The sequence below is a fragment of the Morone saxatilis genome, unplaced genomic scaffold, assembly GCF_004916995.1.
Source record: "Morone saxatilis isolate NCDOM2014 unplaced genomic scaffold, NCSU_SB_2.0 Contig18, whole genome shotgun sequence".
NCBI lineage: Eukaryota > Metazoa > Chordata > Actinopteri > Moronidae > Morone > Morone saxatilis.
In genome coordinates this window covers 17,350,775-17,378,672 of record NW_023339740.1, presented here as the reverse complement: position 1 = coordinate 17,378,672, position 27,898 = coordinate 17,350,775, and the positions used below count along the sequence as shown (strand labels likewise).

Below are 27,898 nucleotides of genomic sequence, written 5' to 3'. Positions count from 1 at the left end.
GTGTGTGTGTGTGTGTGACAGGAGTCAAAGCATATGTCAGCTGGTGTTATAGCTTGTGTGTACATGTATGTAGAGTATGTTTCAGCTTGTTTTGGCGCGTGTGTCAACGGCGAGTAGCTAGCGGCTGCTCCTATGGAGAACATGCAGTTTTTCATGTTGCTGTAGCAGACAGATTCACAGACCTAAGTGTGGAGAAAGATGACCCTTTTTCCTCTCTGATTGCCACAAACAAGCACTTGCCGCAGCACCAGTCTCCGCCAGCAGTGACAGCATAATGAGGCCCTAATGTAAAGAGCTGACAGTTTAAAGTCTGGACTCCTGCCATCAAATACCTCCAGTCAAATAACTCAGAAAAGCAACAAGCAGAAAACATTAAAACAGCACAAAATGTGACTACTGTGTGATTCCGAGAGCTGATGAAAACGAGTTCTGATTTGCCTCTTTATGTTCACTTGATTGTGACAAAAACTGTTACGGTGGTAAAGTGAACAGAAGACAAAGTGTAATAGCAACAGATCTGAGGCCCAAACTCCTCGGAGAGAGCTTGTTTCTCACTGTCTTACACTGTAAACACACAACAGGCCACGCCTCTTTCGGTGCAGTGTGCCAAGCCACAGGAATTCCCTCTCTCTGTTTTTCTCTCTCCTTTTCTATTCCAGTCTCTCTCCCTCATTCCCGCCTTCTCCGATAGACCAATGGGAGACGCTGGCAAGACGACTACTGAACCAGCAATAATCTCTTTTCTCTTTCTCTCTCCCGTCAGACATTCCTCGCAAGATCCCTCTTTTTCTTGTGACTTTCTCACACACTAGACCCAGATTTTTCTTCTCCCGCCCCCCTCCAAAGGTTGTGTTCTGAGATGGCCCTAAACATTGGCGTGGATGTGATGAAACTCTGGCACTTAAGTGTGATGATGAAGCAAAAGAGGGGATTGTTGGAAGTGTGTTTGCTGATAAATAGTCTGTCCTTTTTCCCCTCTTCTCTCTGTCTCATATCCCTTCCTTCTCCCTTCCTCTGCCTCTCCCTGTCTTTTCAATCCTGCATGCAGGGATTGTGCTGAACACTAGCTGGCATTGTTGGAGACACCTGGGCCAATCTTGCTTTGATTTCATAATCCATGTCTCATGCTCCAGATTAGGCCCCCATGTAAAAGACACCTCTGGCTTTTTACTTAATTCACTGCTAAGAATAGAACTCTGACTCGCTTGCCTGCTAGCTAACACCGTACACAGTATTTACTGTGGAGCTGCTCCTGCCTGTATGAGCATGCCTGCCTCTGTCTGTGTGTTTTTGTATGTGTGTGTGTGTGTGTTATCCTACCTTTTGTGCACATCTAGCTGTAGCAATGTATGTGTATGTCATATGTTTGTGAAAGCTTCTACGTGCGGGTGAGATGTGACTGGGAGTTTGTCTGTGAGGGTGTGTGCTTGAGTGGGTGTCTTCACTCAGGGGACTCTGGGGTCTGCGTAAACCACAGAGCAGTGAGGTTTTGAAATCATCACACTTTATGGGTGAGTAGAGTAAAAATAGATTGCGGTGAGAGACTTAAGGCTAAAAGCCCGTTTTATGACTTCATTACACATAACATTTATATTTTTGTGCCGCGCTGTTTTTGATTAGCATTGTAGGGTTGATTTTGTGGACGTGCTTAAGCCTTCAGTCTTAGCTGCTCATTGAGTTCCCCTTCACGCTAATGAACACTGGAGCCAAGCCCACACTGAGTGGAGGAAGGCTAGAGTTGCCTAATGAGCCTCTCTTACTTACCCCCGTTTCTCCTCTCTCTCAGCCTCACCCATCTTCCTTCTACAGTGTTGCCTGGATTCAGCATTGTGTGTTTTTTTTTAATAGCAGTATTTCTACCTCATTGTACCAGCTCAGGAGCCAAGCTCCATATTAAAAGCTTAATATGATCGGACGGTCTCACTCTGAATGTGTGGGTCCTGGATTTGTACCAGCATGTTAGTCAGTGGGCCAATCAGTCAAGAGCAGAGAAAGCACTCAGAGCTGCCTGGGTTTCCTTGCCTCCTTGTGGCCTTTGTGGTAGCTCGCTGAGCCTCAGCAGAAAGACAAGAGGCTTCAGTCCACTGCTGCTGCTGAGAGGCACGGTGCTGGGCAGGGCCGGGCCAATCTGCCTGCCTGAAGGCTGCTGCCACTGCTGTCTCATTGTGCTGAGCACAGAGCCCACTCTGTTCCACTCACAGTGATGAGCAGAAGCCACCATGCTGCACTCAGCCATGGACAGACACACACAAACACATGCACACACACCAATCTTAGAATGCCAGGCCTCTTCCACTGCAACACCATCAGTGCATTACTGCCATTCCTTTCTCACAATACAAAACTCAACACATGGGCAATTCTCTGTGGGTATCATTAATTTCATTATCTGGATCGTTCTTCTTACTATTGTCTTAATTGTCTGACGGCGCACTTTATTTGGGAAGGGTGGGAGGACTAAACCTTGTTAGACGATAATTAAGATTGTCGTCCTGAAGTGGTTCGGCTAGTTTTGCTGCTATATTGAAAGGTCAGTGTCTCGGCTGCACTGAAATCCTTTGTTAGCTGTCCCAAACGGATTTGCGCTTGGTGAGCAGATGTGGCTGACATCGCCAGTAGTGTGACCTTTAGTGATGGGAATGTCTCAGCTGTCTCCAGACCCCTTTACACATTCAACTGGAACCCCTCAGTGACTGCGGTGGGTGTTCAGCAGCACCCTGTGTCTCCCACACACACTCTCAATAAAGTGAAAAGAAAGTACCCTGCGCTTATGACATGTCATTGCATGCCGCAGACACACACACACACACACACACATACGCTCAGGCTTTACATTTCCATTCTAAATTACATTGCTTAACTATAGACCAACATTGCCTTTCATACCCATTATCTCAGAAAAATGCTGACATGCTCTACCATCAGCGAGTGTGAAGAGGACATTGGTAATGTTAATGTGTGTATGGGAAAGAATAAACCAATTTACATGTATGTGTTTCAGGTGGCGTTGTACAACACAGACCAAGAAGGGAGCGATAGTCCAAGAAGCAGCCTTAACAACAGCCTGTCTGATCAGAGTCTGGCCTCCGTCAATCTCAACAGTGTGGGCAGTGTGCACAGCTATACACCGGTAAGACCACTCTTCACAGGGACATAACTACAGTTTAGAGGTCTTTGCGTGTGTGAAAATCTGGACACAATCTAAAATTGACCTGTGGAAAATCTACCTGAACCCAACGTGTCTAAATTAATAAGTTAAAGCTACAGTCAGCGATTCTAATCCATCCAATTCAAGTATATTCCTTTAAATGTAAACGGGAAACAAAGTGGCTCAGACCGAGCTACACAACACTATTCCAGCCAATCAGCAACAGGGGCGTTCATGGTTGTGCACAGGACAGGGGGAAGGGGAGATGAGATGGGGTAAAAAGGGGGCAGTGGGATCAACAGGGACGATGCGTCTAACACATGCTAATGTGCTGAACTCCACAACACGGCTGTTGAGTTCAGATATCAACAGTCTTTCTCCTTTGCTGACTCCACCTTTTAGGGCATTGACTGTGAACCGCTGTGTTCCCGGTTCGAGTCCAGCTGGGGACATTTGTTGCATGTCATTCACCATCTCTCAACTGATCGCAATGTAAAAATGCATATCATGCCCCAAAAATAAATCCAATATGAGAATACCAGAGGATGATGAGATCCGATCCGAAATGTGTATGGACCTGAATGCATCCAAATAGGAAGAGAACACTGCCACTGGCAGCAGCATGACGCACCACTAATTAATGAGAGGTGATCGCCAGTTCACCGGGATCCATATCCATATTGACAGACAGACTACCCGACCCATTTAGATTGCATATAGTTTGGACCTGATCCAACTTGAGTCCCGGGGCAGGTCTAGTTACATGACTGACTGGACCTGTGAAGACTTCTGGTTCCTTTGCACCCATCAATCAACACCTGGTACGAAGACAGAACAAATAAGGTCCTGCTGTAGCATCTAGCATCATGTAGACGTTGCAGTTGTTCCCAACCCTTTTTCCTTAAAGGACCTCTTTTCTATCATTGAGTAAACTGACGAGCCCTGACTATTTTATGGATATTACAGTATAGAACAACTGTTAAAAGGAGCAGTTTGAATGAATTTTGAGCAGATTATTTCCTGTAAATATTACATTAGAGGTGTGTTTTCTGATGGTTTTTTATACAATTCTGTATAACATACATTCTACCTAAGAAAACAATTTCCTTTACAGAATTAGACAAAATGCCAAGATAAAGGCCTACTGTGTATATATTTTTATTTTTTCTTACACCCCTTCACCCCTTCAATCACGAAGGCCTCGCAATCCCCTGTGAAGCTTTTGCGACCCCTAGTTAGGGTCCCTGCCCTCAGGTTAGGAACCAGTGCCTTAAAGGATGAAAAGAGGTTTATGATCATTCTGGTTGTCAATGTTGCAGCTCATGAAAGTCTCTTAGTTGGATATTTCTAACAAGATATTTATATAAATGTAGTGTAATTGATGATTTTATTTATTTATTGCACCAGAAGGCCAAATGATAAATTCTCATTGTATTCACATATTTCAAGCTGTGGGGGAGCAGCAGTCACTAAATGAATGAAAATGAAATGCTGCCAGACTTAGAAAGTGTACTGTATCCCATATTTCATCTGATCGGTAAGCCCCAGGAGGCTTTCTTCACAGGAGCTCAGCCGTAGACAGCAATAGACCGAGGTTCACGGTGGACATGCGCTAGAGTACAACATCAGGAAGGGGGTTAAGGGAAACAGAGAAAAATGTGCACGCTCCTGGAAGCCAGACAAAGAGAAGCGCTTCTTCTGAAGTCCTCCCACCAGAGATGCCCCCTCTTTGGTGTGGTCCTCGCGCATCCTAGAGTGCTCCCTGCTCCAGGCTCTGGGCATCGATCGGCTCAGCCTGATGGATGTGCTCTCTCTCTCTCTCTCTCTCTCACAGCCAAAGCAGCAGCTCACAGTAAACACTCTGGCTTTATTATCACCTCTTCACTCTTACCCAAGCCAGACTGTGAGCCGTGCACTTCAGCAGCCTGCCCACATCTTGGAAGAGGAAGATGTTATGATCAAAAATTGGACGTGACCTCTCTTGTAATGCTAGCCCACAGTGGACACAGGTCAGGTCCTGCTTTGTGAAATAGCGATGGTTTTGCATCACTGCCCTTGCTGTGATGAATCTTGTAGACAAACTCGTTGCTGGAGGGAACACGGCTTTCTATGTCACACCCAGGTCCAGTGCATAACATTGACTGCCCACACAAATACATGGATAAAATGGTTGCTTATTTGTACAAGGTATTGCTATTGATTTTGTTTTAAATACATTTTGCTTGGCCACCTGAGTATTGGGTTTGTGTCCGTTCGAGTTGGTCTCTTAATGTTATGTGAGCCAAGGCGGTAAGCACTAACCTAGATTGTTGCGGTTTGTGTAATTGTTCTTTACATGCTGTGTGACTGACACCTTTTCAGACAGAAACAACATTTTTACCGTGGCTCTTCAGAAGAATCGACCCATCCTCATATTTGACTTTTGCTGTGTACATTCACATAAACCACCACTTTACATTAAATATTCTAGAGGTTTCTATGTTTTCTGTTTTTGCGGCTCCATGACCAGATAAGCAAGGGAGGGGGTCTTTGAAAAGTATGTATATTATTGATGTGTATGTTTGAACATTACTTATCTTAGCATCAGTAGTCCCTGTTGTATGTAGTGCAGATGTAGCTGAACTGTAGCCGGTGTGCTCTCACAAAATCTTTCACAGATTAAACATTAAACATAATCCTATTTTGCACTCAATATTGCGCTTTGCTTTTGTAAATCTTTAGCATTCTTTATCTCTTCATCTCTCCAGGTGACCAGTCATCCAGAGCCCGTGTCCCAGTCTATGAGCCTCCAGCAGCCCCCCCAGTCCCAGTACAATATGCCAGACAGGGATAAACAGCTCCTGTTCTCTGAATTTGAAGATCTCAGTGCCTCCTTCCGCAGCCTTTACAAGTCTGTTTTTGAGCAGTCCTTCAGCCAACAAGGTGAGTGGCCTCACGGGAGCATCAAGTGGAAACCTAATAGAGAGCCTAAGCTTCATTTATCAAGGAACAGGAAGATTCTCAGAACGATTTTCCTAATGTGGATTTGTTCTTAACAGCTGGGGCTGTAGAGAGTCTTTAGGCACTAATTAGGTTTACTGAGAAGTGAGCAGGTATTCAACAGGCTGACTAGCCTATAGTGTACTGTATTACAGTGTAGCATTTCCATGGTGTTTTGCCAGAGCAATGTGGAAAAAGCCTAATTTCATATTCAAAAGCAGAGTCGGAGAGTTCATGCCGTAAATATTTAATTAGAGGATGTAAAGAGATCTTACTGCATTTATTTAATGGTTATTCAGAATTAATACACCATCCTTCTTGCTTTATATTTTTCAAATTACATGAAAGTTTTCTGTATCTTGTCATGTTTGAAATGTAGGCTGTTTCATCAGAGGAGTGGAAGAGGTTACAGGCATCCCAAGTCCTCAGTAAATCTGTTGGATTTGAGGTTCATTTGTCATAATGATGAGGAATTTGTATGATATAATACATAGCAGTGGATAGAGCGCAGCTTTCCAAAAGCCTGCGAGACCCCGCAGAACAAAATGCATTTTTGCTTGTAATCTGATTGACTGATAAACAAAGAGCACTTGACAAGCGGGTTATGAGCAAAGTAGACTGAGCTTTCTGTGTATAACCTACTTTCACAAATCAAATGCATTTCATGCTAATGTTTTCAAAGAGTTCCTCTCCTTTAATCTACCATCTATGTTTCATTAGTTGAAAGTTGTTACCTTTTTTATGCGCATAAAAGTGAAATCTCTTAGTCAGACAAGCTCTAGCAATTAAAAAGCGTAAATAATCGAGCTAGAGGATTTCACACTCTACCGTGGTAGACAGTGAGCTAATTCACTGGCTTTGATAATAGGTAATGAGCTCGCATTATTATTCTGGTGCCACGTTAATTGCTTTCTGTATTTCCCTGGTTGGACAATGGGCTTTCTGTGCCGATAAGAGATGCACCTTTGTCACCCCTGCAGTGAGTGTTACGTGCCGATTGTGGAGGTGCAGGGCTAGAGTCAGCTCTAAAAGCACTCCAGTGAAATAGGTTTACTGTGCCAAAGCTGTGAAGGACAGGGCCTCTTAAGACCACTCCCTGCCACTCAGATGATTGCAGTTGGGTGTGCAGATGTTCATGCTCCAGTCATGTCTGTTAAAGAGTCATGCAGCAGCACAATGAATTTGTCAAAGACAATCCAGAGCTGTGTAGCTGGAGAGGAGAGACGACGGCAGCTCTGGCTCGTGAACCTCAGAGACACAACTAATGCTGAGTCATTCCCTGATACAACAAAATGGCAGCTGGTCTGTCTCAAGTGTAGAACTACTTAAACACGGGAGGCCCAGATCCCATTAATGTAAGATGTTAAAATACAAGGCCTTAAGTAGCTGTTTTACATGTAAAGACCTGGACTCTCTTTGTGTTTGTGCTGAAGTGCATTACACTAATACACCTCAGTCTGAAACCATGTGAGTGACATTTGTGTTGGAATAAGTAGTCTCGTTTCACCAGCTAGGGCTTCTACTAACCGATACTTTCATTATCGGTTAATTTGTCAATTATTTTTAGATTCACTGATTCCCAGAGCCCTAGGTGATGTGTTCTGTAATAATAAACAGTCAAAACCCAAATATATTCAGTTTAAAATGATAAGAAACTGTGAATAACAGCAAATCCTCACAATTGAGAAGCTGGAACATGCGAGTGTTTTGCATGATAAACGATTATTCAGTTGACAGAAAAAGAATCTGCAAATATTCTGACGATCAAATAATCGTCTGAGCCATCTTTCAAGAAAAAGCCATTTGCTTGTTCCAGCATCTTCAGTGTTATATAATTGTACGTTGAATATTTGTGGATTTTTGACAGAGGCAGATGTTTAAAGATGCCACTTTGCTCTTTTCGCTCTGGGAAAATCTGATGGGCAATTTTGTCATAATTTTCTGACATTTTAGATAAGATACAAGATACAACTAATCGATTCACTGGAAAAAAATATCTCCAGGTAAATCAATAATGAGACATTTGTTGTAGCAATTATTAAAATAATTCTTTGCATCATTTCCTGTCGATTGACAAGTCCGTCAACAACAATTCGTTTCAGCACTATTAAGAGCTGTTGGTGTGTTTTCTTTCCCAGGTCTGATGGGCATACCGTCAGATTCCTCCCAGCAGACCCACACCTCGTGCTCCTATCAGCACTCCCCCAGTGGCACCATTAGCACTCAGAACAGCCTGTCAAACAACCAACCCAACAATCACCCCAACAGCCACTCCGCCAACAGTGGCCAGGTGCCCCTGTCCCATCCTGCCCAAGCCCACCCCGGCCACGGCTCGCCGCACGCACAGCACCTCCCGCAGCACGGCGGCCCCCACAACCAACACAACCAACACGCCCAGCACAGTCAGCACCCACAGCACCCACAGCACCCCCAGCACGCTGCACACTCCCAGCACGGGCAGCACCCATCGCAGCACCCGTCCCACGGCCAGCACCCACAGCAACACACGCCACACCCCTCCCAACACACGCAGCACAGCCAGCACCCCTCTCAACACGGACCGCAGCATCAGAGCCTCTCCCACCAGCCCCATCCTACCCAGCAACAGATGGCCTGCAACACAGGTAAGACCCTCTGTCTGTCATCGACTTCCTTTGAACCAGTCTCGTTGTTTTCTTCTCATCCTGTTCATCACACAGACACGTCAACAAAAGCAAATATTTACAGCTCAATATGGTTTTGTGTCATTCCTCATTTCTTTTGTCATAAAGCATTGAGAAATTGTTATAGGTGCTAAACAGTAAATCACCATCTGATATTATCTGTGCTGTGGTGAGAACAAAGCAATGCTGCATACAGTGACTGTAGCAGCTCTTACAGAGTCGACTGGCTCCTCCTAGTGGCCACAACACGGTGCTGAACTGTTTAAAAGCCTGATAAACTGTTTTATTTGGTCTTACCGTCTCATTCATTTGGCACTACAAGACTGCCTGCACAGCTATAAAAATGTGACTACAATGAAAATGCATCATCTGGCCTTCTTACCTAACCAACAGTAAATAACAATTACAGAAGCAATTATTGTGCAGTTGTCTATAAATGATGTTATTAGGACTAAATCTGTATTTATGCCCGGAGTGAACTTGGTGTTGGAACCAAATTTATCTGTATCCTTCAAGTCTCTTATCTCTTATCTTGTAATGTTACAGATAGTATCCTGTGTGTTTGTTGCAGGTTTACTGTCTGACTGGTACCCAAATCTGGATGCACTGAAAGAAAGCTGTCGTATTGCTAGCAGCTATAACTGGGCTGATGTCGACCTTTCACCTTTCCAAGGTGCGGTTTGGACACTACAAATAGACCTTATTGCATTTACAAATAATAAGCGAGTAATAATTCTATAATTTATTTTATTTATCTGTCGGAGATTAGGATTTTTTCTAGATTACAGAAGAAATAAACGTTTATGATAGTTGATAGTACAGTACTGCCCCAGCTTTTGATTGAGTGCTGAAGTGTTGACACTGTGGAGTTGATTATGAGTTTAATTAAACTGAGCTCTTCAATTAAATAACACTGCCTTCAAGTTTAATTACCAAAACACTGAGCTCAGCAGGTCAGTTTATCCAATTACAGTCTAGGATTGCAAGGTAGGATGTTTTTAAATATCACCCACTGAAGGTTACTGACATAATGAATACATATTGCAACCAAAGATTTTGCTTCATCTTTGTAAATTAGTTTCTCATTTACTAAATTTATACTCTTTGGACAGTCGGCTGGTGCAGTTTCATACATTTCATTGTCACAAAGGCATGTTAGTGCAGACAGACACTGTCACTAGCTCTGATAGTAACTCTGGTTGTTCTGTCTATAAATCTGTGTTTTATGTTTCTAAGGATTAAGAGAGAGTATGAGACAAGCGGAGTTGAACAATTGGTCCCTGGAACCCACCCAGATCGCAGACCTCTGCTCGTCCATCAACCAGTTTTTTGCCCGCACAGGTGTAATCCAGCCACAAGGGACAGTGCAGCCTCCTGTTTGTCATGGCTCCATGCACCCCAACAAACCCAGCCAGCACATCAACACAGGTTAAAACCCGCTTCGTAACCCTACGACCTTATTTATGACACAGTTTGATTGCTTTTGTGTAGCTGTGCTGAGTGGTTGGAATGGGAGGGAAATAGTTTACATCATGCATCTTGAGAGATTTAGGCATTTACACTGTTTCCCTGTTATCTCTCCTGGGAAATGTCATGTAATTGTACAGTGTATAGAACTGTTTATCTGTAAGAATATGGATGCATTCTAAACTCTAAACCTAAAAAGTCTGTAAAAAAAATAATACTCATGCCAATTGTCTGAGGAATTTTATCTCCCTTAGTTTATTCTGAAAGTGCAAACAGTCTTGAGCCTTGTTGCTTGCAGTTTATGTCAATGATTAACCCTTAAAGTAAACAACCCATCGTTACCAACTGCATATGTCTACTAGCTAAATCAAACAATGGTTTCTTTTCTTTTAATTTATTTGCATAATTTTTTAAAGGCCTGAGGAGATAAAAATATTCAGTAATTCACAAGGAAAAAACAAAAGTTTACAGAAATGTCTCACTGTAGCAGAAATAGGTTTTTTCTGCTCTACAAACCTTGTGAAGGTCCTCTAATGTGACTCAACTCCACTCACTCGTGCTATTACTCACAAAATCCAAAAAGATGAAGGTACAAGAATTACTTACTCTTTTAGTTGAGCCACAGGTATTTTGACAACACAGTGAAGCTTGAAACAGTTCAAACATTGTTTTTCTTCTGCAGGTAGCTTCGTCCAGCTGTGTAAAAGTTGTTAAGATGTGTTGCTTAAATTGCATCTTAAGAGATGCATTTACTTGTTTAATTAATACTTGAAATAAAGATTTGTTCTGATTCTCTCTTCAGGAAATCTCTACATGGATTCCAGACAGAGCATGTCCATGATGGGTCCTCCAGGATATCCCCACATGCCCCCCATGAGCAGCACAGGACCCACAATGACAGGTGACAAAAAGCCACAGAGAAAAATATGATTAAAATAATTATGTACAGCCATTAGGAAACCTTATATTTACAGATCATTAATTAAAAAAACTCCCTCTGACTCCTCCTTCCTCCCGTTCTCTTTCCAGGACACCATGCACAGATGAACCAGCAGCACATGATACCTACCAGAAACTTCCAGATGCATCGCATGCCAGCTGATGACATCCAGGATGATTTTGATTGGGACTCCATTGTCTAGCCCCCTAGACCTCTGTTTGCAAACAAAAGGGAGCGAGGAGAGGAGTTGGAAGCCAGAGGAAGCCAGGCTGAGCTGAAAGGCCACAAGAGGAGGAGGAGGAGGAGGCCACTGTGGGTGGGATGCAGAAGAACTTTTGACAAGCTTTGGAGAAAGACAGACTACAGTGTCCTGACATTTTTACAAAAGCAAAACATAACTAGAAAATGTTACTTTGAAGACAATCATATTTAGTCGGACATGTTAAAGTGATGATGCTTATGTACTTGTCTAGAGACAAGTAGAACACATTCACGTCTAAACCACATGCTCCTCAGCTCCTCAGCCAGCCCTCTCCCCGTCCCTAGCCAGCAGCCTTCCAAAGCCCGAACCCCTCTCCCCCCCGACCCCCTGCTCTGTAACTGTTATGTGATTTGAGCGACGTGTTCAGCTTGTAATTCTTCTCGTGTTGACATTGGCCTCAGCTGCCTCTTGGATGAGTTTATCTCTCTTTTTTAAAATAATTATTTTGTTTTATTTTAGTTTTTGAGAAACACAGGCCGTCTCTGTGAGTAATGTGATGGTGCTCGTTGGTCACTTTTGGGAGAAAGTGGGCCCCAAGTGCATTGGTGGTAAAGTTAGGTTTACAATAAGTGAGGTTTTGAACAGGGTGTTAAATGTTTAAGCAGGCTTGATATTAAACAAACCAACAGAGAGAGAGAGAGAGCGAGAGAGAGAGAGAGAGAGAGAGAGATCACATAAAGTATTGTGATCTGTTTTCATAGCCAACCAATGTAATCAGGCTCACTGCAACAGACTAGTTATGGGAGTACAGCAACTTTTTTTCTTAGTTCTTTGTCTCAAGCACTTCAAGATGAGTGAATATGATGAGTGTGAGGAGAAGGTGAAAGCAGGGAAGCCAGACATTTTTGTTGTCTTTTTAAAAGTCATTCAACCCAAAGTAACAGGTTTAGGTTCTCTGTGTGCATCATGTCGGTTAGTAATTGCTTTACCAATCAGAAGCTGTTGTAACGTTAAAATACTAAACAAATGTACATTTTCAAGCCAGTTTTAATGGTAAAGTTCATCAGTTTTAGATGAGAAGCCTATTGATCATTAAACAAGCCACCCGTCATTCAGAAACAACATAATCATTTCTAATCTAATCTGACTGCTATATTCATAAGGCCAATGTAAGGATGGACTGATACTAGCTTATCACTAATATGTCAAATACTGGCATATGTCACCTAATGTAACAATAAATTGCAGCACAGAAATGTCAGATATGTTTGAAATAACTTTGTTAAGAGTTTGACAACCAGAGAGCACCGGGAAGTCGATTTCCAAACTGTGAAGTGTCCCACTCAGCACACATCATGATCATATCTCTTTAAAAATATTAAAGAAATTGTTTGTTTATGCTAAACAAACAAAAACAATCAGCTGATATATCATTATCTGATCTTTTAAACTTTCAAATATCGGTATTGGTACCAGCCTAAACAATCCAGTATTCTTTGGTCTCTAGTTTCCAAGCAATTTTTTGTTTAAATGTACGGTTCAAGTCAGTGGGGTTTGGTTTTATTAAAGCCGTAGTCGGACATTTTGGGAAATATGCTTTATTGCTTTTTTGCCAAGAGTTAGATGAGAAGACATTGCTGTAAATGTGAAGGTAGTAAACTACAGCCAGGTTAGCTTAGCGTAGCATAAAGACTGTAAACAAGGGGCAACAGCTAGCCTAGTTCTGTCTGATTGTAACAAAATCTGCCTACCAGCACCTCTAAAGCTCAATAGTTGACACAGTATATCTTGTTTGTTCACTCTGTACAATAACTGGAGTGTAAAAACAGTTTGTGGTTTTACGGGGAGTTAAGTGCCGGACCTTTTTGTCTGGTTGCAGTAACTTCAGATTTAACGTTGGTGAGATTTAGAGGTGCTAATAAGCTGATTTTGATACCTTTGGCCAAACTCGAGCTAGCTGTTTCCCCGTTTTCAGTCTCTGTGCTAAGCTAAGCTAATTGGCTGCTGCATGTAGCTTCATATTTACCATATAGAGTATGTGTGAGAGTATTTCCTAAAATGTCTGACTATTCCTTTAAACAAAGTACACTTTATTGTATTGTAATTGTATACAAACCATATTATAATAATTTATACTAGTGGCAGCAAAACAAATGTAAAGCCTCACTAACTAGTAGACTAATAAATGTTTTATAATAAACTAATGGAGGGCTCACATACTAGCTTCCCAAAGACACAAAATCTGGTGTGAAAGCTTCTTAAATGTCCTAATAATTTGATTGATTAACGATCAATAGGATATTCATCAAATGTTGAACTTTACATTTGAAAAGGGCAAAAAGTTTTACTGTACATTTTTTTTTTTATTTGTAGAATGAGTCACATTCAAATTCATGCCTTTTTTCCCCGCCTGTTGTACGTCTAAGTGAGTTTCCAATGCTACAGTCAGTGTTTATGTGCTTCTGGCATTTAAATTATGGAGATATAATTCTTTTTTTAACTGCCCAATGTTTTGTTGTGATAGTGTAAGATTTTGCTATTATTACAATCATAACAGAATGACAAATGTGACTCATGATACAGTGCATACAGTGTGTGTGTGTGTTTGTTTGTTTGTTGAGCATATGTGTGTGTGTGTGTGTTTGTTTTGGTTTTATTGTAATTTTAGGGCTATGATTGATGGCTGCAATCATCTCTATACTATCTATGAGCACAAAAGCAGATGCACACAGTGATTAAAGACTAGATTTGAGACATGCGTTTTTTGTGGGAAGGGTTTCTCAAGCACAGAACAAGGAGATCAGCGGTTCTGGAAACTTGTCCTCTGTGTCCTGTAACAAGTGGCTCCTCAATCAGACAGGTGCTGAACTTTAGAGACACTATGTTTTGGAAAAAAAAAAAAAGAAAAAAAACGCCCTTTGCACATTTACACCTTTTTATTGATCGTGACCTTTTTTAAAGATGCAAAGCACCTCCTGGATCTCAAAAGTTACTCACTCACATACTCGTTCATGTCTTTTATTGATTCACTCACAGTTAGACTATCTGACCCCTAGAGGCCATTGTGAGGCATTGTCCATAGTTGACAATGAACCCAGATCATTTTTCCTCTCTGCAATACTGCTGAACTGTGTGTGGTGCTTTGCATCTATTCTGTGTGTCCTCATATAAAGGAATACATCAACTTTTTGGGAAATTTGCTTTTTCGTCAAAAAGCTTCCGCTCCTTATCTGTAAAGTAAATATGAAGCCAGCAGCTGGTTCGCATAAAGACTACAAACAGCTAGCCTGCCTCTATCCAGAGGTAACTAAATCAGCCTGCGAGAATCCTCTCTTATCTCACTAATCAACACGTTGTATCTTATTTGTTTATTTGTACAAAAACCTTAGTGTAAAAACAGTTTATTGTTTTTACAGAGGGTTATGTGCCAGACTGTTTGTTGGCCGGGTTCAGTCACTTCCTGGAGATATAACGTGTTAATTACTTCAGTACCTTTGGATTTAGCCAGGCTAGCTGTTTCTTGTTGTCACTCTTCGTGCTAAGCTAAGCTCACTTCTGGCTGTAGCTTCATATTTAACCGACAGATACCAGAGCGGTAACCATCTTGTCATCTAACTCTCGACAAGAATGCAAATAAGTGTATTTCCCAAAATGTCCAACAATTCCTGATAGATCATTTAGGAGCGAAGGACTCCAGTGGTTTCCATAGTTTTTATTTCATATTTGGATGACAATCATGGATTCTTTTTTATGATATTGCATAATGTCTTTGTTATTGTGAGAAAAGGCACTTTCAAGTCTCACACGGTTAGAACCAGCTCAGTTTTATACTGTAGATCTTCTATTAGACTGTGCAGATTAAGTTAAGTTCTCTTCTTTCAACCGATGATACTGCCATTCATTTTTATATTTTCAGCTAATATTTTTCTTTTCTTTTCCTGCCAATCATACCTGTCCACTCCTGCTTCTTTCTGCGACATTTTGTCTGTCTTTGTATATCAAATGTAAGCTGTATGTGGAGGAATGCCTTGCCTGTGGATCTAAACTATTGAGTTTTTAAAGTTTTGTTCAACTGCCAGAATTTTTTAATTAGTGCTCAGACCGAATACTTAGTCAGTTGAGTGACCCAAATCATGACTCTTTTAGGTGAGAGTGGGCCAAAGGACTGCAACTGAAGACAGCAGTGAAAAAGAGCATCCATGTGCATTCATTAGGACTCTATGGACCTACAATAGACAACATCCTGTGAGTCCTTGCTTGGTGTGAAGGTGACGTGTGTTTCAGTTCTTCCAGGTGAAGAAAATGAACATACAAGCTACTATCTGAGCACAAAAGCCCATGGGAAAACAAAAGATTTGAGCTAACGGATGTGGCTAAAAGGGAAAAAGGTGAAGACAATGACTGGATCACAATCACAATTTTACATTATGTCTGTATGTGTGTGTGTTTGTGTGTGTGTGTGTGTGTGTATTTGTGTGTTTGCTTGTGTGAGTTTAAGTTTTTTTTGTTTTTTTTGTTTTTTTTCAAAAGACAATTTAAGTTTTTAAATTCCGCTGGACATGTACCTGCCAGAGAGATTACTATTAGTGGGATAAAAGATGAAAAGATTAAAAAAAAAAAGCCTTGTTACAATGTGGGAGAGAACTGCCAACAAGTACTGCTGATTGGGGCCTATTTTATTCAGTGCTGGTGTGTTGTTGTGCTTGTACATATATGTCTTTTCAATCATCCCTTTTTTCCTCTCGGGGGTGGGGTATCAAGGCAGAGGGTGGGTCTTACTCACGAAAGACAGGAGGTAAAAGAATAGAGTATTTTGTTATTGTCCAATCAGAGGGTGACAGTATGTATATATCTATATTGTATATATGTGATGAAAATACGTTGGCTTTTTGTGTGACACTACCTTTTATCTGTACTATGGTTCTACATTCAGTGTTTCAGTGTTGATAATATATATTTGGTTTGTGTTTTTTTTTTTCTGTTTTTTTTTATTTTGTCTTTGTCATTTCTTGTATTTTTTTCTCCTATTTGTCCTTTTTTTGTTTATTGCACGGTTTATTACTTTTGTTGTCCAATGAGGTGACACAGCTACTCTTTGTATTCGTTTAGTGCTGTAAAATAACTCAAGTGTTATTAGAATTGTCGATACCACCGCCCACCCCACCCCCTTCCCCAATATGCATGAATGGCACTTAAAGAAATAAAATATGGTAACTTCACTGTGGATTAATGTGCTGTTTGAGCTTTGTTCCTGAGGACTTCTGTCGATATTACACGGCAGGATGTTATTTCAGTCTCACGTTATCATCAGCAGATGTAGCTGTTGTCCAAACCCAGAGCATGGGCATGGGCATCTGTCATAATATGAGCAACTCCTTTGAACAAAATATAATTTAAAATACTAATGAAACGAGAAAACCTCAAATAGTAAATATTAATGAATAAAAATGCAAACACATTAAGATGGAACAAATATCACTAAGTTACAATATATGGGCTTTACATCACTGCCTAAATCATATGCTTATACAGCTTTATAAACATCCATTTAAATATGTACAAACAGTGTATAGTAGTAGTTCACCTTTTTTGTCACTTCAGACCAAATTGTCACATTTTATTTATTTTTTGGCTCCTCTTTGTTCTGAATACAATATCCAACCAAGTAACCAATGTTTTTGAGTTAATGTACAAGAACCCCTCTACAGAAAGCGTCTTCTTTTCCTGCTGTTGTCAGACCTCTAAGATACAGTCTTGTACAGTCACTGTAAAACTGCCAGAAATCATTTAGAAGTAGGACAGTTGGTAAACAGCTAATATTATTACCTATAATATTAGATATACCCATGCCTACCACAGAAATGTCTTCGCATTCCCATCAACTTCATTTGGTATAAATATAATCTGTGAATTGATGCTTGGCATTTCTGGAGGAAAGTTTAATATTATTTCTAGTTCTACTCCAGTTGGTGTGAATTTTAAATTGTAGTATATCTTTTCTTCAAACTGACCAAATGATAACTTTAAATTTCTAAATATTTCTTTACTGGTACAGGTTGAGATTGAGTAAATATTTCATATACTGGATGAGTGGGCAGTTCTAGTACACGGTATTCACAGAGGGAAGACCTTAATTGTAAATAGAGAAACAAAAATGAACATGGTAAATCAAAACATTTTTTTAAATATTGGAAAAGTGGATTGTTGTAAATGTAAATACTTCTTAAAAAAACTGCAATATTCTCAACTTCATGTGTCTGTTTCATTACAGAGCTTCATAAGCAATCTTATAAGAAAGTATTCAAAATGTTTTTGATTCAGGATAAGGAACAGCTGATGTATAGTCCTGCCATGTGATCTCACAGTAAGTTTCTCTTATTACCCACCCTCAAAGCACCCTCAGAGTATTTCCATATGGTGTGTCACTTCACAACATGTGTCCACGCTGACACGTGTGCTTCACCCCTGTAGGATATTCGTTCACAGTGGGGGCAACGGTCTGGCTGCTGTATTGGAGATTTTGAAGTTGTTTGACTCTAATGAAAGGACTCAAGACAGACATCATGTTCAAAGCTTCCTCTCTGCTGCTGCTGACCGTCGTCCTAAATGTTCAACTATGCTCATCAGCACCAATACGTAAGCCAAACATTTCTTCTATACTCTTTTGATGTGATAATTATTTATCATAATTATTAGAAATAGTCAATTTTCTAACTAATTCAACAGATTGTTAGCGTTACAATTCATGAATATGTGTTTATTTATGGTTACATGACATGACATGACTGAATGATACGCTGAATGTACAAACTTAATTCAGAAGCATGTTACAGAAGTAAATGCATATATCATTTAATAAGGTAAACCTGTCTTTGTTGTTACATAATAGGTTGCCTGTGAGTCAAAAGAATCAAAGTAAGGGAAAGGCAAATATTGCTTTAGGTGTTTTCTAGCTATGAATAATAAAAATATGTATTCAGTTTGGGAACTGACCTCAGTCACCCACGTAAATCGAGAATAAAACTCTTTCTCCAATTGTATCTCAAAATACTTTGACGGCCTGTTCAATGACACACATGCGCCTGTTAGTTCCATGCTCCCTGTGAGACATTTGAACTAAACTTGGATCACTGCACACCCGCCTTATGGAGATCTTCGTAACTGTTACATAATCAGCCATCAGTACATTTGATGCTGTTTTCAGAACTATAGTACACTATGGTATTTACTTTTTGGAAAGTGGCTAAACTTAATGAGATGCTTAACCTCAGACCCTTTCAGATTACAATTAGCTTTTAAGTACAAACTAATATAGCACCAAATTGAGCTCAATGGAATGTAAATGTAAAAAACTTTATTTAATTTATGAATGACTTTATAATACTAATAAATTCTAGGTAAGTATAAAAAAGCATAATATTATATATTTATTAACATTATCAACTAAAGCACACTGATATTCATTTAAATATTTTAGGTGAATAATGGTTCCTTTGTTGACTAAGAACATACAAAATAGTTGCTAAATCACTAACTTCTGTTGCAGCTGCCAAAGTTGTTCACTCTCTTGTTGAGGCTGATGAACCAGCTCCAGAGGAACTTGCACCAGTAATTGAAAACCACATTCACTTTATAGAGGAGAAAGAATCAGTTCATGATAAACTCATTCCAGTTGTTGCAGAAGAAGCAACATCTCCTGAGGAATTACCCGCTGAAGAAGACATTCCAGTTGTTGAAATACAACCAGAACCAGTTTTCATCGGAGATCAGGTCTCTGATGACACAGATGAAGCTATATCTGAGGAAACAGCTATTCAGGAGCCTTTGGCTGCAGCTCCACAAGAATCTTCAGAGGTAGAAACTGTCCCTGTAGAAGCTGCCATTGCAGAGGCATCTCCAGATCAAACTTCAGAAGAAGTTCCCCCAGCTGTTGCTGTAGAGAGTGAGTCTTCAGAACAGCACCATGTGGAGGATCCAGCTCCAGAAGTACCGATCCCCATTATTCCTTTAGAAGCTTCAGAAGATGAAGCTTCAGAGGAAAATGCAGCAGAGGAAGCTGCTCCAGAAGAACCTTTACTTATAGTCCCAGATGACAATACTGACGTAGAAGAACCTCTTCCAGTGACACCAGAAGAAGAGGAAAATGCTGTCCTCGTCCCTGCAGAACTTGAGATAGAGGAGGTAGGTCAAGAGGAACCTGCTCTAGAGGAAACAGCTCCAGAGGAGCAAGTAAAAGAAGAAGAAGCAGTTGCCCCAGTAGTCCTAGAAGAAAATGCTGAAGTGGACCCTGCTGCAGAGGAAACACCAGAGGAGTCAGTCCCAGAAGATCCAGTTGCCATTGTTCCTTTGGACCCTGTTGAAGAGGAGCCAGAGCTGGAAGAACAAGTTAAAGAAGATGCAATCCCCATAGTTTCCCCAGAAGCACCAAATGAAGAGCCTCCAGAAGAAAAGGAATCTGTTGTCCTGGTCCATGCAGAACTTGACCCAGAAGAGGAAGGTCAAGTGGGAGTGGATATAGAAGAAACAGTACCAGAAGAGGAGGATCAAGTGAGGGTGGCTATAGAAGAAACAGTACCAGAAGAGGAGGATCAAGTGAGGGTGGCTATAGAAGAAATGATACCAGAAGAGGAAGGTCAAGTGGGAGTGGATGTAGAAGAAACAGCACCAGAACCTGCTATTATTGTTCCTGTGGACCCCGCTGAACAGGAGCCGGATCAAGAGGAACAAGTGGAAACAGTCCCTATTATTTCTTCAGGAACAAAAGAAGAGGAAGCTCCAGAGGAGCAAGCAAAAGAAGAAACAGTTGCCCCAGTAGTCCCACAAGAAAATGCTGAAGTGGACCCTGCTACTAATGAAGAACCTCTTCCAAGTCCATTTGACGAAGAGGAATCTGTTGCCCTTCTTCCTATAGAGCCTGAAGTTCAAGTGGACCCTGCTGCAGAGGAAGAAGCACCACAAGAGTCAGCCCCAGAAGACCCAGTTGTCATTGTTCCTTTGGACCCTGTTGAAGAGCAGCCAGAGCAGGAAGAACAAGTTAAAGAAGAATCAATCCCTATAGTTTCCCCAGAAGCAACAGATGACGAGCCTCTAGAAGAATATACAGAAGTAGAAGCTGCAGGGGTGCCTGTCCCAATAGTCCCAGAAGAAAATGCAGAAGAGGACCCCACTAACAAAGAACTTATTCCTATTACACCAGAAGAAGAGGAATCGGTTGTCCTTGACCATGCAGAACTTGAACCAGAAGAAGAAGGTCAAGAGGAAGCAGCTATAACAGAAACAGCACTAGAAGAGCCTGTTGTTATTGTTGTTGTGGAACCTACTAGTGAGGAACCAGCTCCAGAAGACCCCGTTGTTATCATTGTAGAAGAGGATGCTCCAGAGGATAACACAGAAGAAGAAGTTGTCCAATCAGATCCTCTACCAAAGGGAACAGTCACAATTCCTCCCCCAGCTGTAACTGATGCAGAACCCGAAATCATTCCGACTCCTGTGGAAGGTGGTAATAGCACCAGCAGTGAAGATTTCAATGCTGCAATTAAACTGATAGAAGAAGAACCTGTAGGTAAGAATCCAACACTGAACCCTTTTATCAGTACTTCACTATGATGTAAATGTGTCTCTTTTTCACATTTAAAAGATGGTGTCAGTAATTGTGGAGAAAGAGAGTTCACTGTTGAGTCTCATTCCCATGTCATCTAATACTTAACTTTAGACACTTTGAGCATGAATGCAACCTGTTGTGTTGTGTGTTCTCTTTCCATTTATCCTAACCCAAAGTTTCGGTATTTCATGACCTGGGAATGATCTCAATAATTATTAGTTATCTTTCTCCACAATGACTGAACCAACCTTTACATGTAACTTCTTCTATCATAGGTCTACTAACATGAAAAGTACATTTTGTCCTTGTAACATTCTAACATGTAATTATTATCAATTATAGTGAAAGTTAAAAAATGTTTAGAGCTCACAGTGAGAAAAGTTAAATGCCATGTAACAATTATGTTGATGAATTGTGTTGATTTCACTAATAACAGTTTTGGTCTTCCAGCTCTGATAAACAGGGGGACAGTACTGGGTGCAGCATTCTTCACACTGATGTCTTTTATCATTGGTGGATTTATTTGGATGACTGTATCCAAGAAATTGCGCTGAATGTAAGTGAGTACAACAATGTCACCAAATCAAATTTGTTTTAATCCACAATTATCAAATGGTTTAGTATTCAAATATGTCTATAATGTCTGTTTTTCTCCTATTTTAGGACACTGAAGTAAAGATCAGCTGACAAAAGTGAGTTGTTTGATGAAATATGGAGCAACTGAAGCAATGTGCATAACAGGTTACTCTGCATTGAATATTTGCTGAGGAAAAGTCAACTGAAGGAAATTCTGCAGTTTCTTCAAGGTTGAAGGACAGAAAGTCACTATAATAATGGAAACCAGAGGTGGAAGAGGTATTAAGAGCTCTCCCTGATGAATGCATTAATATAAGTAGCATTTTCCTGTTGGTTGAGGAGGAGGTAATATTACCTACTTTATATACTTTTGGGTAGATTAAAGGTGTCCTGTTGCGTTTTCTTGTAAACAAATAATTTGTTAACATTCATAAGGCATTGTTTGTACCCTTGAGGTTTAACAAACCCATTGAGTGCATTTCATCCTCAAAAAACAAAGATTTTATGAATATTTTAAATTCCAGTGCTAGCAGTCACCTTCTTTGTCTTCTTTGTGTGTTACCACCACCAACTGTCAATCAGCAAAATAGCCAGAAAAAAGTCAGGAAGGTGTATTGCGTTGTCAGTGTCCTAATGCACAAACAAAACACTCGTAAAAGCATTGCTCCATGGTGCTACTAGTGGTCAAAAGCTCCACAGGGTACCTGTAATCTATGCATATCTATATGTTACAGGCTGATCATAGGCTTTGTGTGTAAAATAAGGGTGTCAAATAAATGCAGTGAAGAAATTAATGCAACATTATGCTCCAGTATTGTAGCATAAAAGTACCTCCACGTTGCACTTAAGTACATTTTCCACCTCTGTTCTTAAAAGTATGTCTTGACGTATTTAAAGGTGTGGAATGAAGTAGATTATTAGCTACTTGAGAGGATGATAACATGCAGGTATAAATGGTACAGAATTGCTTTATGAAAAATGTGAGCATGTGACCAACTTTACTAAAGGGGAAGTCACGTTCTATAAAACTTTATTTGTTGTTGCATTTGACAGTAAGCATTTATGAATGATGAGTCTTTATGTTTTGATTTTAAAATGTATGTATGATGAAAACTTTAATGCACTGGTAACTTTACTTGTAGTTTTTTGATTGTGGAACATTAAAGTAATGGTCAATGCAGTAATAGTGAATATTTACTTTATTGTGGTTAATCAATCAAGCTTTATTATTACTATAATCACAAAATTTTCTTTAGGTACAATATGTACATGTCCATGGGCCTCTTGGCTCATACATACAGTACAGTCTACCACCGGCATGAAAAAGCACACACCTCCTTCATGCTCTTTAAGAGCTAAGTAGGCCTATCACTTTTCCTGTGCTGTCATGCAGCAGAGACTGAGAGCTCTCCTATCAATCACACTTTGGCATGTTGCAGTACCAGCTATATGTCCACGGCTCATCCTGCAGTAAATATTTTTAGGATGGTGAGGGGGACATGGTGTTCCAAATGAAACTGTGTTCTGCACCCAAGTACAGTAAACATATCCCATTGTACCAATTGTATATGATTTAAAGCGCTTGTATGAAATAAATGCCGATTTACAAGACCTGGGAGTGAAGACTTTAATAGAATAATTATTTGTTTAGAATGAATTTACAGCAGGTATTATGGCATTTACATACTGCACAATCCTCAATTTTCTCCATATTAGTTTAGTTTTTATTTATTCAGGAGAACCAATTACATATATACATCACAAGAAGACAACCAGTCATCACACACACTAATTAAAACACACAAATGAATAAAATGACAAATATAATTTAAAATACCAGAAAGTAAAACTTTATATAAGAAGTATATTTTATATTGCACAGACAGTATATTTAGGATGTGTACTAAATATTACACATTACATTGCACAATGGCTCTTTTGTGTATAAGCAAGAATTATTTATTTTTTTTCACAATTTTTTAAGTAAAAGTACTGATTCAACTTCTTTATTCAGGTACAAGTGAAAAGGCACAGGCTCTAAAATGTACTCAAAGTATAAAAGTAAAAAGTACTTTCTTGGTTTATCTGAAGGATATCTGAAGTTAACTGAAACTTCAAATAGAGTTGAGTCTCTTGCTTGTCTGTTTTTGTTATGTTACTTTCCTGTGTGATATTCACCGGTCTTGATGTGGGGGGGCGGGGGGAAATCAATAATTCCCTTTAAATGCACTAAAACTTAAAAAAAGATATTTGAAAACATTTTGAAAATGTAAGGAGTAGAAAGTATAGATGTTTGTGTTAAAATATATGGGGGTTGAAAAATAAAAAAAACTTTAAACCTTAAAAAACTACCTAAAGACTGTAACAAATCATTCTTAATGATGAGGAGGAATGATTACAGCAAGAAAACCCTGTTTCCGTGTTCATATGGGAACCTGACTATTGTTTTAAGACAGACTTGAAAAAAATGTGAACCAGCCTTTAAGGGAAGACAGTGTGATTTGTCCAAGAACACTCGAAATTGATGGACATCCTAATATGGGAGACAAAGACTTTTGGCTCTCATAAAAAGCAGAAGGGCCTGTGACAGCTGTCAGCCTGATGGACATGGGAAGGTCATTAGGGTGGAGCAGGGGCAGAGGAATTTACTTGAGCAGTAAGGGGGGAAGCTTGTGAAAAAGGGACAGGAATCAGCACATTTGGTTGAGAGATGCTTTAAGCGCTAGGCTTACGGACATTACGGGTCCACAGTGTGCTTTCTCTTGCGTAAGAGCATTAGTTTAGAATAAATACAAGTGGAAAACAGGAGCTACAGTCAATACAAGAATCCTGGCTGACTCAGTTGTACCAAATGAGACTTGAAGTGCAACAACTTGCCGAATGTGTCATAATGTGGCACAAAGTCACACCTTGAGAAGATGTTACACAGATCCTTTCACAATTACTAACAGTAAGAATAGTGTTACTAACAGTAAGAATAGTGTTACTTTACTATTTTATTCCTTTAGTTATAGACACTTGCAGACAGACTGTGTTTTGCCACAGGAAGATGTACAATCAAACACACAGATCACACATCTGCTCACATTTGTCACGGACATACTTTACTGTCAGTTGTTGCGCTGCATTAATAGTTATACATTAACAGCTTTAATTATTCCGTCCTGTTCTAATTACTTCACACATTTCCAGGCATAGACTTAAATCTGAAGAGGACACTGTCTGTTTATGGTAGCACAGCAGCCTCTAGTGGCCATAGATAATACTTCATTAAATAATGATTAAAGTCATTACCTAGCATGCCCTTTGAGAACCAATATGACACATTGACACCTGAAGAAGCTTTAAAACTGCTTTTTATCATTTTGAGTCTAATAAATGTAGATCCTGTTTTATTTGAGCTATTAAGGCCACATTGGATAATATGACAATATATATTGTAAATTCACATTTGTATTATGTCAACTACAGTATGCTTTTAACATCTCTGGTTCTGTGAAACCATTGTGGACAATTTGCAGCTTTGTTTTAAGACATTACTGAACTTTAACATGATTTTTGCATCAACAGGTTAAAGGACTTTAATTTGTCAGGCATTTAATTATACACCTAGCTTACTTTATTGATTTGTTGTTATTGGTTTATTTAGCAGGGACAGTGCACATTGATAAAAACTTTGCTGCACCAAGGTTTGACAGGTTGTTATTTTTCATCTGCATGGACTTTGTAACCAAAGTCACCTTGAAATTGCAAAGTCATTCAAAGTCGAATGATTTCTAAGGACGCAGAACAATAATAAAAAAAAAAGAAAATATTAATGTTAATAGAAGCATCATTCTGGACACCCTCATACATAATGCAAGAGCACATACAAAACAATAAAATTACGGATATTGGTATTAATATGGACTTAATAAAACAACACTGTTGAATTGTTAGACACTAGCAGGCAAAGCAGAAACGCAGACATGAAAACCACAGTATCTGACAACATAGAAACAAAGCCACAATAAAAGACACGCATGCAGGTGCATGAGGGCAGACTGGTGACAGCAGACAGCAAAGGAAGTTCAGCACAGACAGACTGAGGACAATAACATGCAACTCAATTAGTGCTGACAGAGCTGAGTAATAATTAACCATTTATTTAAATGAGCTTTAATGTGTCCGGCTAAAAACTGATTCAGTCTAATACAAAAGAACGGCAACAAATCTTACATTCATGGAGGTTATAATGTTGATAATGAGCTCAACAATACCACAAACTACAGCCTCCAAAATGAATTATTAATTAAATTAACACCACTCTAAAAAAACAAAAACTGAACACTATCACCTTATTGTTTATGTATTATGTTTAGCTATAGGAATACCTTATAAACTGGAAATTGAGTACATATTAGACAAAAAAACTCCTAACTGCTATCATCTTACTGGAAAGTAACTGAATGCTGTGTGTTAACCCACAGTTATATCATATAGCCTATAACATCTTCGCTTTTTGTATTGTCACCACATCTAATCTGGTTAAATGTGATTTAATCAATTTTCTTACTGTTTTTTTTTTTTAACATTAACACAACCCAGGACTCACTGGAAAGCAGCACTGATACTAATTATCCCCGGTGCAATAAAAGTACAATGAACTGAAACAGTGTTTATCCACTCATTTATTTTGAACTCACATAAATTACTTTTACTTATCAGCTGGCAGATGTTATAGAGAGAATAGTTGTATTAAAGAACACGAGGGAAAGCAACACAGCAACACGCTGAAACAACTGAATATACAAAACATTCAACATGAGGACATTTTACCTCCAAATAACACCTTTCCGTCTGCATTTGCCTGCTTTTATATTGAGTTCTTAGCTATTCATGGCTGCACAGATGGCACCAGCCTACAGGCCCATTATGCTCACAGATGAATCTAAGCAAGGTACTTAATTGGCATGGTTTCATGTTAGGCTGCAGCGTGGACAGGACTGGAGCCAGAGCCTGCAGGAGAGGAGACCAGGGAGCCTTGTCGTCTACTAAAGAAACCTGACTGCTTAACATTATTGCCCCATCGCTTAGTGTGAGTGTGTGTGTGTGTGTGAGTGTGCGCACGGGGTCTGACAGGCTGCCTCTCCCAACTACACTACACCACGATCCGAGTTACAGAAGAGGCTTTCGATCAAGCCTCCATCCGCCATTTTCAGCAGATTGAAAGCAGGTAGAGCACAAAAATCACAAGTCCCCGGTCAAATAAAGCAGGTAAGTGCGCCTAAGAGTAGCCTAAACCCAAAAAAAGAAAAGCAGCCTACGGTAGGAAACATTTAAGGAGGGAGAGAAAAAAAAAATCAGCTCCAGCCACCTTACTCCGGCCAGCATCGGGAAGAATAAGGAGAGCGGACGGTTTGCCTACAAGGGTAACAATAAACTCTATCTTTCAGGCGATGTACGGTTTACATATCCGTTCATTTTATCTGTCTTTGTCAACTTTATTTGGGGATGAAACAGAGGCATAACGCTGTAAAACCGCTTTACGCACACACCCACATTGAAATCTCTCCATTTGTTGCTTGAACTTCAGCTAGAAGGGGGTTTAAAAATGTCTGATCACAACTCACACACCAGCGGATTATAGTAAAGGGGGGTGAAAAAATAAATCAAATGAACTGGCCTGTTTCAAAGTTCATGCATTTTCTCCTTTTCTTTTTAAGAGGATGCTAAAGCTTGAGCACCAACACATCTGTAGACAATCAGGTTTATTGTCTTAGCTTTGTCATTTATCTGCCTTTGACATACTACAGCAGCATCGTTAAATCAGGGAAGAGTCGTTAATGTCCAAAGATCTGCTATTGAACTATGTGGAATATTTGTATTTTATTTTGTTTGTTAATGAATTCAGTGTGAGCGCAGCCACACAACACATGGGTCAGCTCATTGTGCTCCTGAACAATTGGCTTTTTTTCTGCCAGTTGGGACAAAAAGCAAGTAAGTGAAGCACAGTAAGTGCTTGTGATGGAAACATTTGAATAATCAGTATTTATATTCATTCAAAAAAAGAGAGCTGAAAGTTGATTTCATTGACTAGTTAATTAAGAGGAAATATGTTGACTTTATGATAATTGATGATTTGTTCATTTGCAACAGTCACTGGTTCCAGTTTATTAGATGCGAGGCTTTGCTGCTTTTCTCTCTTTTTATTCCAATGAATTGAAAATATAATTTATCACATACATTTAACACTTGAATACATAAATTACGTCTTTGTGTGCTGTAAAATGCTCATGGTGGTACTTTTGGGTCTCTGTAAATAATGTTATAAGGAGTTCTG

The 27,898-nt window shown here is 39.8% G+C and overlaps 2 protein-coding genes across 4 annotated transcripts in view; both read left to right on the top strand.

Annotated features, from left to right (window-relative positions):
• foxj3 (forkhead box J3) overlaps positions 1-13,478 on the top strand; it is a 70,569-nt gene extending 57,091 nt beyond the window's left edge. For all 3 annotated transcript variants that reach the window (XM_035661269.1, XM_035661270.1, XM_035661271.1), the window contains 7 exons: positions 3,002-3,130; positions 5,896-6,070; positions 8,266-8,751; positions 9,362-9,463; positions 10,027-10,218; positions 11,060-11,158; positions 11,287-13,478. In XM_035661269.1, coding sequence (XP_035517162.1) covers positions 3,002-3,130; positions 5,896-6,070; positions 8,266-8,751; positions 9,362-9,463; positions 10,027-10,218; positions 11,060-11,158; positions 11,287-11,399 — 1,296 coding nt within the window. In that variant the 3' untranslated portion in view covers positions 11,400-13,478. The remainder of the gene's footprint in view (positions 1-3,001; positions 3,131-5,895; positions 6,071-8,265; positions 8,752-9,361; positions 9,464-10,026; positions 10,219-11,059; positions 11,159-11,286) is intronic.
• Positions 13,479-17,938: 4,460 nt separating this feature from the next.
• LOC118328141 (fibrous sheath CABYR-binding protein-like) lies at positions 17,939-21,687 on the top strand. The gene is made up of 3 exons (XM_035661745.1): positions 17,939-18,035; positions 18,946-20,957; positions 21,664-21,687. Exons 1-3 carry the CDS (start codon positions 17,939-17,941, stop codon positions 21,685-21,687), a joined length of 2,133 nt encoding a protein of 710 aa, XP_035517638.1.
• The last annotated feature ends 6,211 nt before the right edge of the window (positions 21,688-27,898 follow it).

What these genes read in the sequence shown, in the direction of transcription:
- LOC118328141 (XM_035661745.1), top strand. Translation starts at nt 17,939, where the DNA reads ATGAAAGGACTCAAGACAGACATCATGTTCAAAGCTTCCTCTCTGCTG. An exon ending in ATGCTCATCAGCACCAATAC is followed by an intron (nt 18,036 to 18,945) that starts GTAAGCCAAACA and finishes CTTCTGTTGCAG; the next exon opens with CTGCCAAAGTTGTTCACTCT. An exon ending in AACTGATAGAAGAAGAACCT is followed by an intron (nt 20,958 to 21,663) that starts GTAGGTAAGAAT and finishes CTCCTATTTTAG; the next exon opens with GACACTGAAGTAAAGATCAG.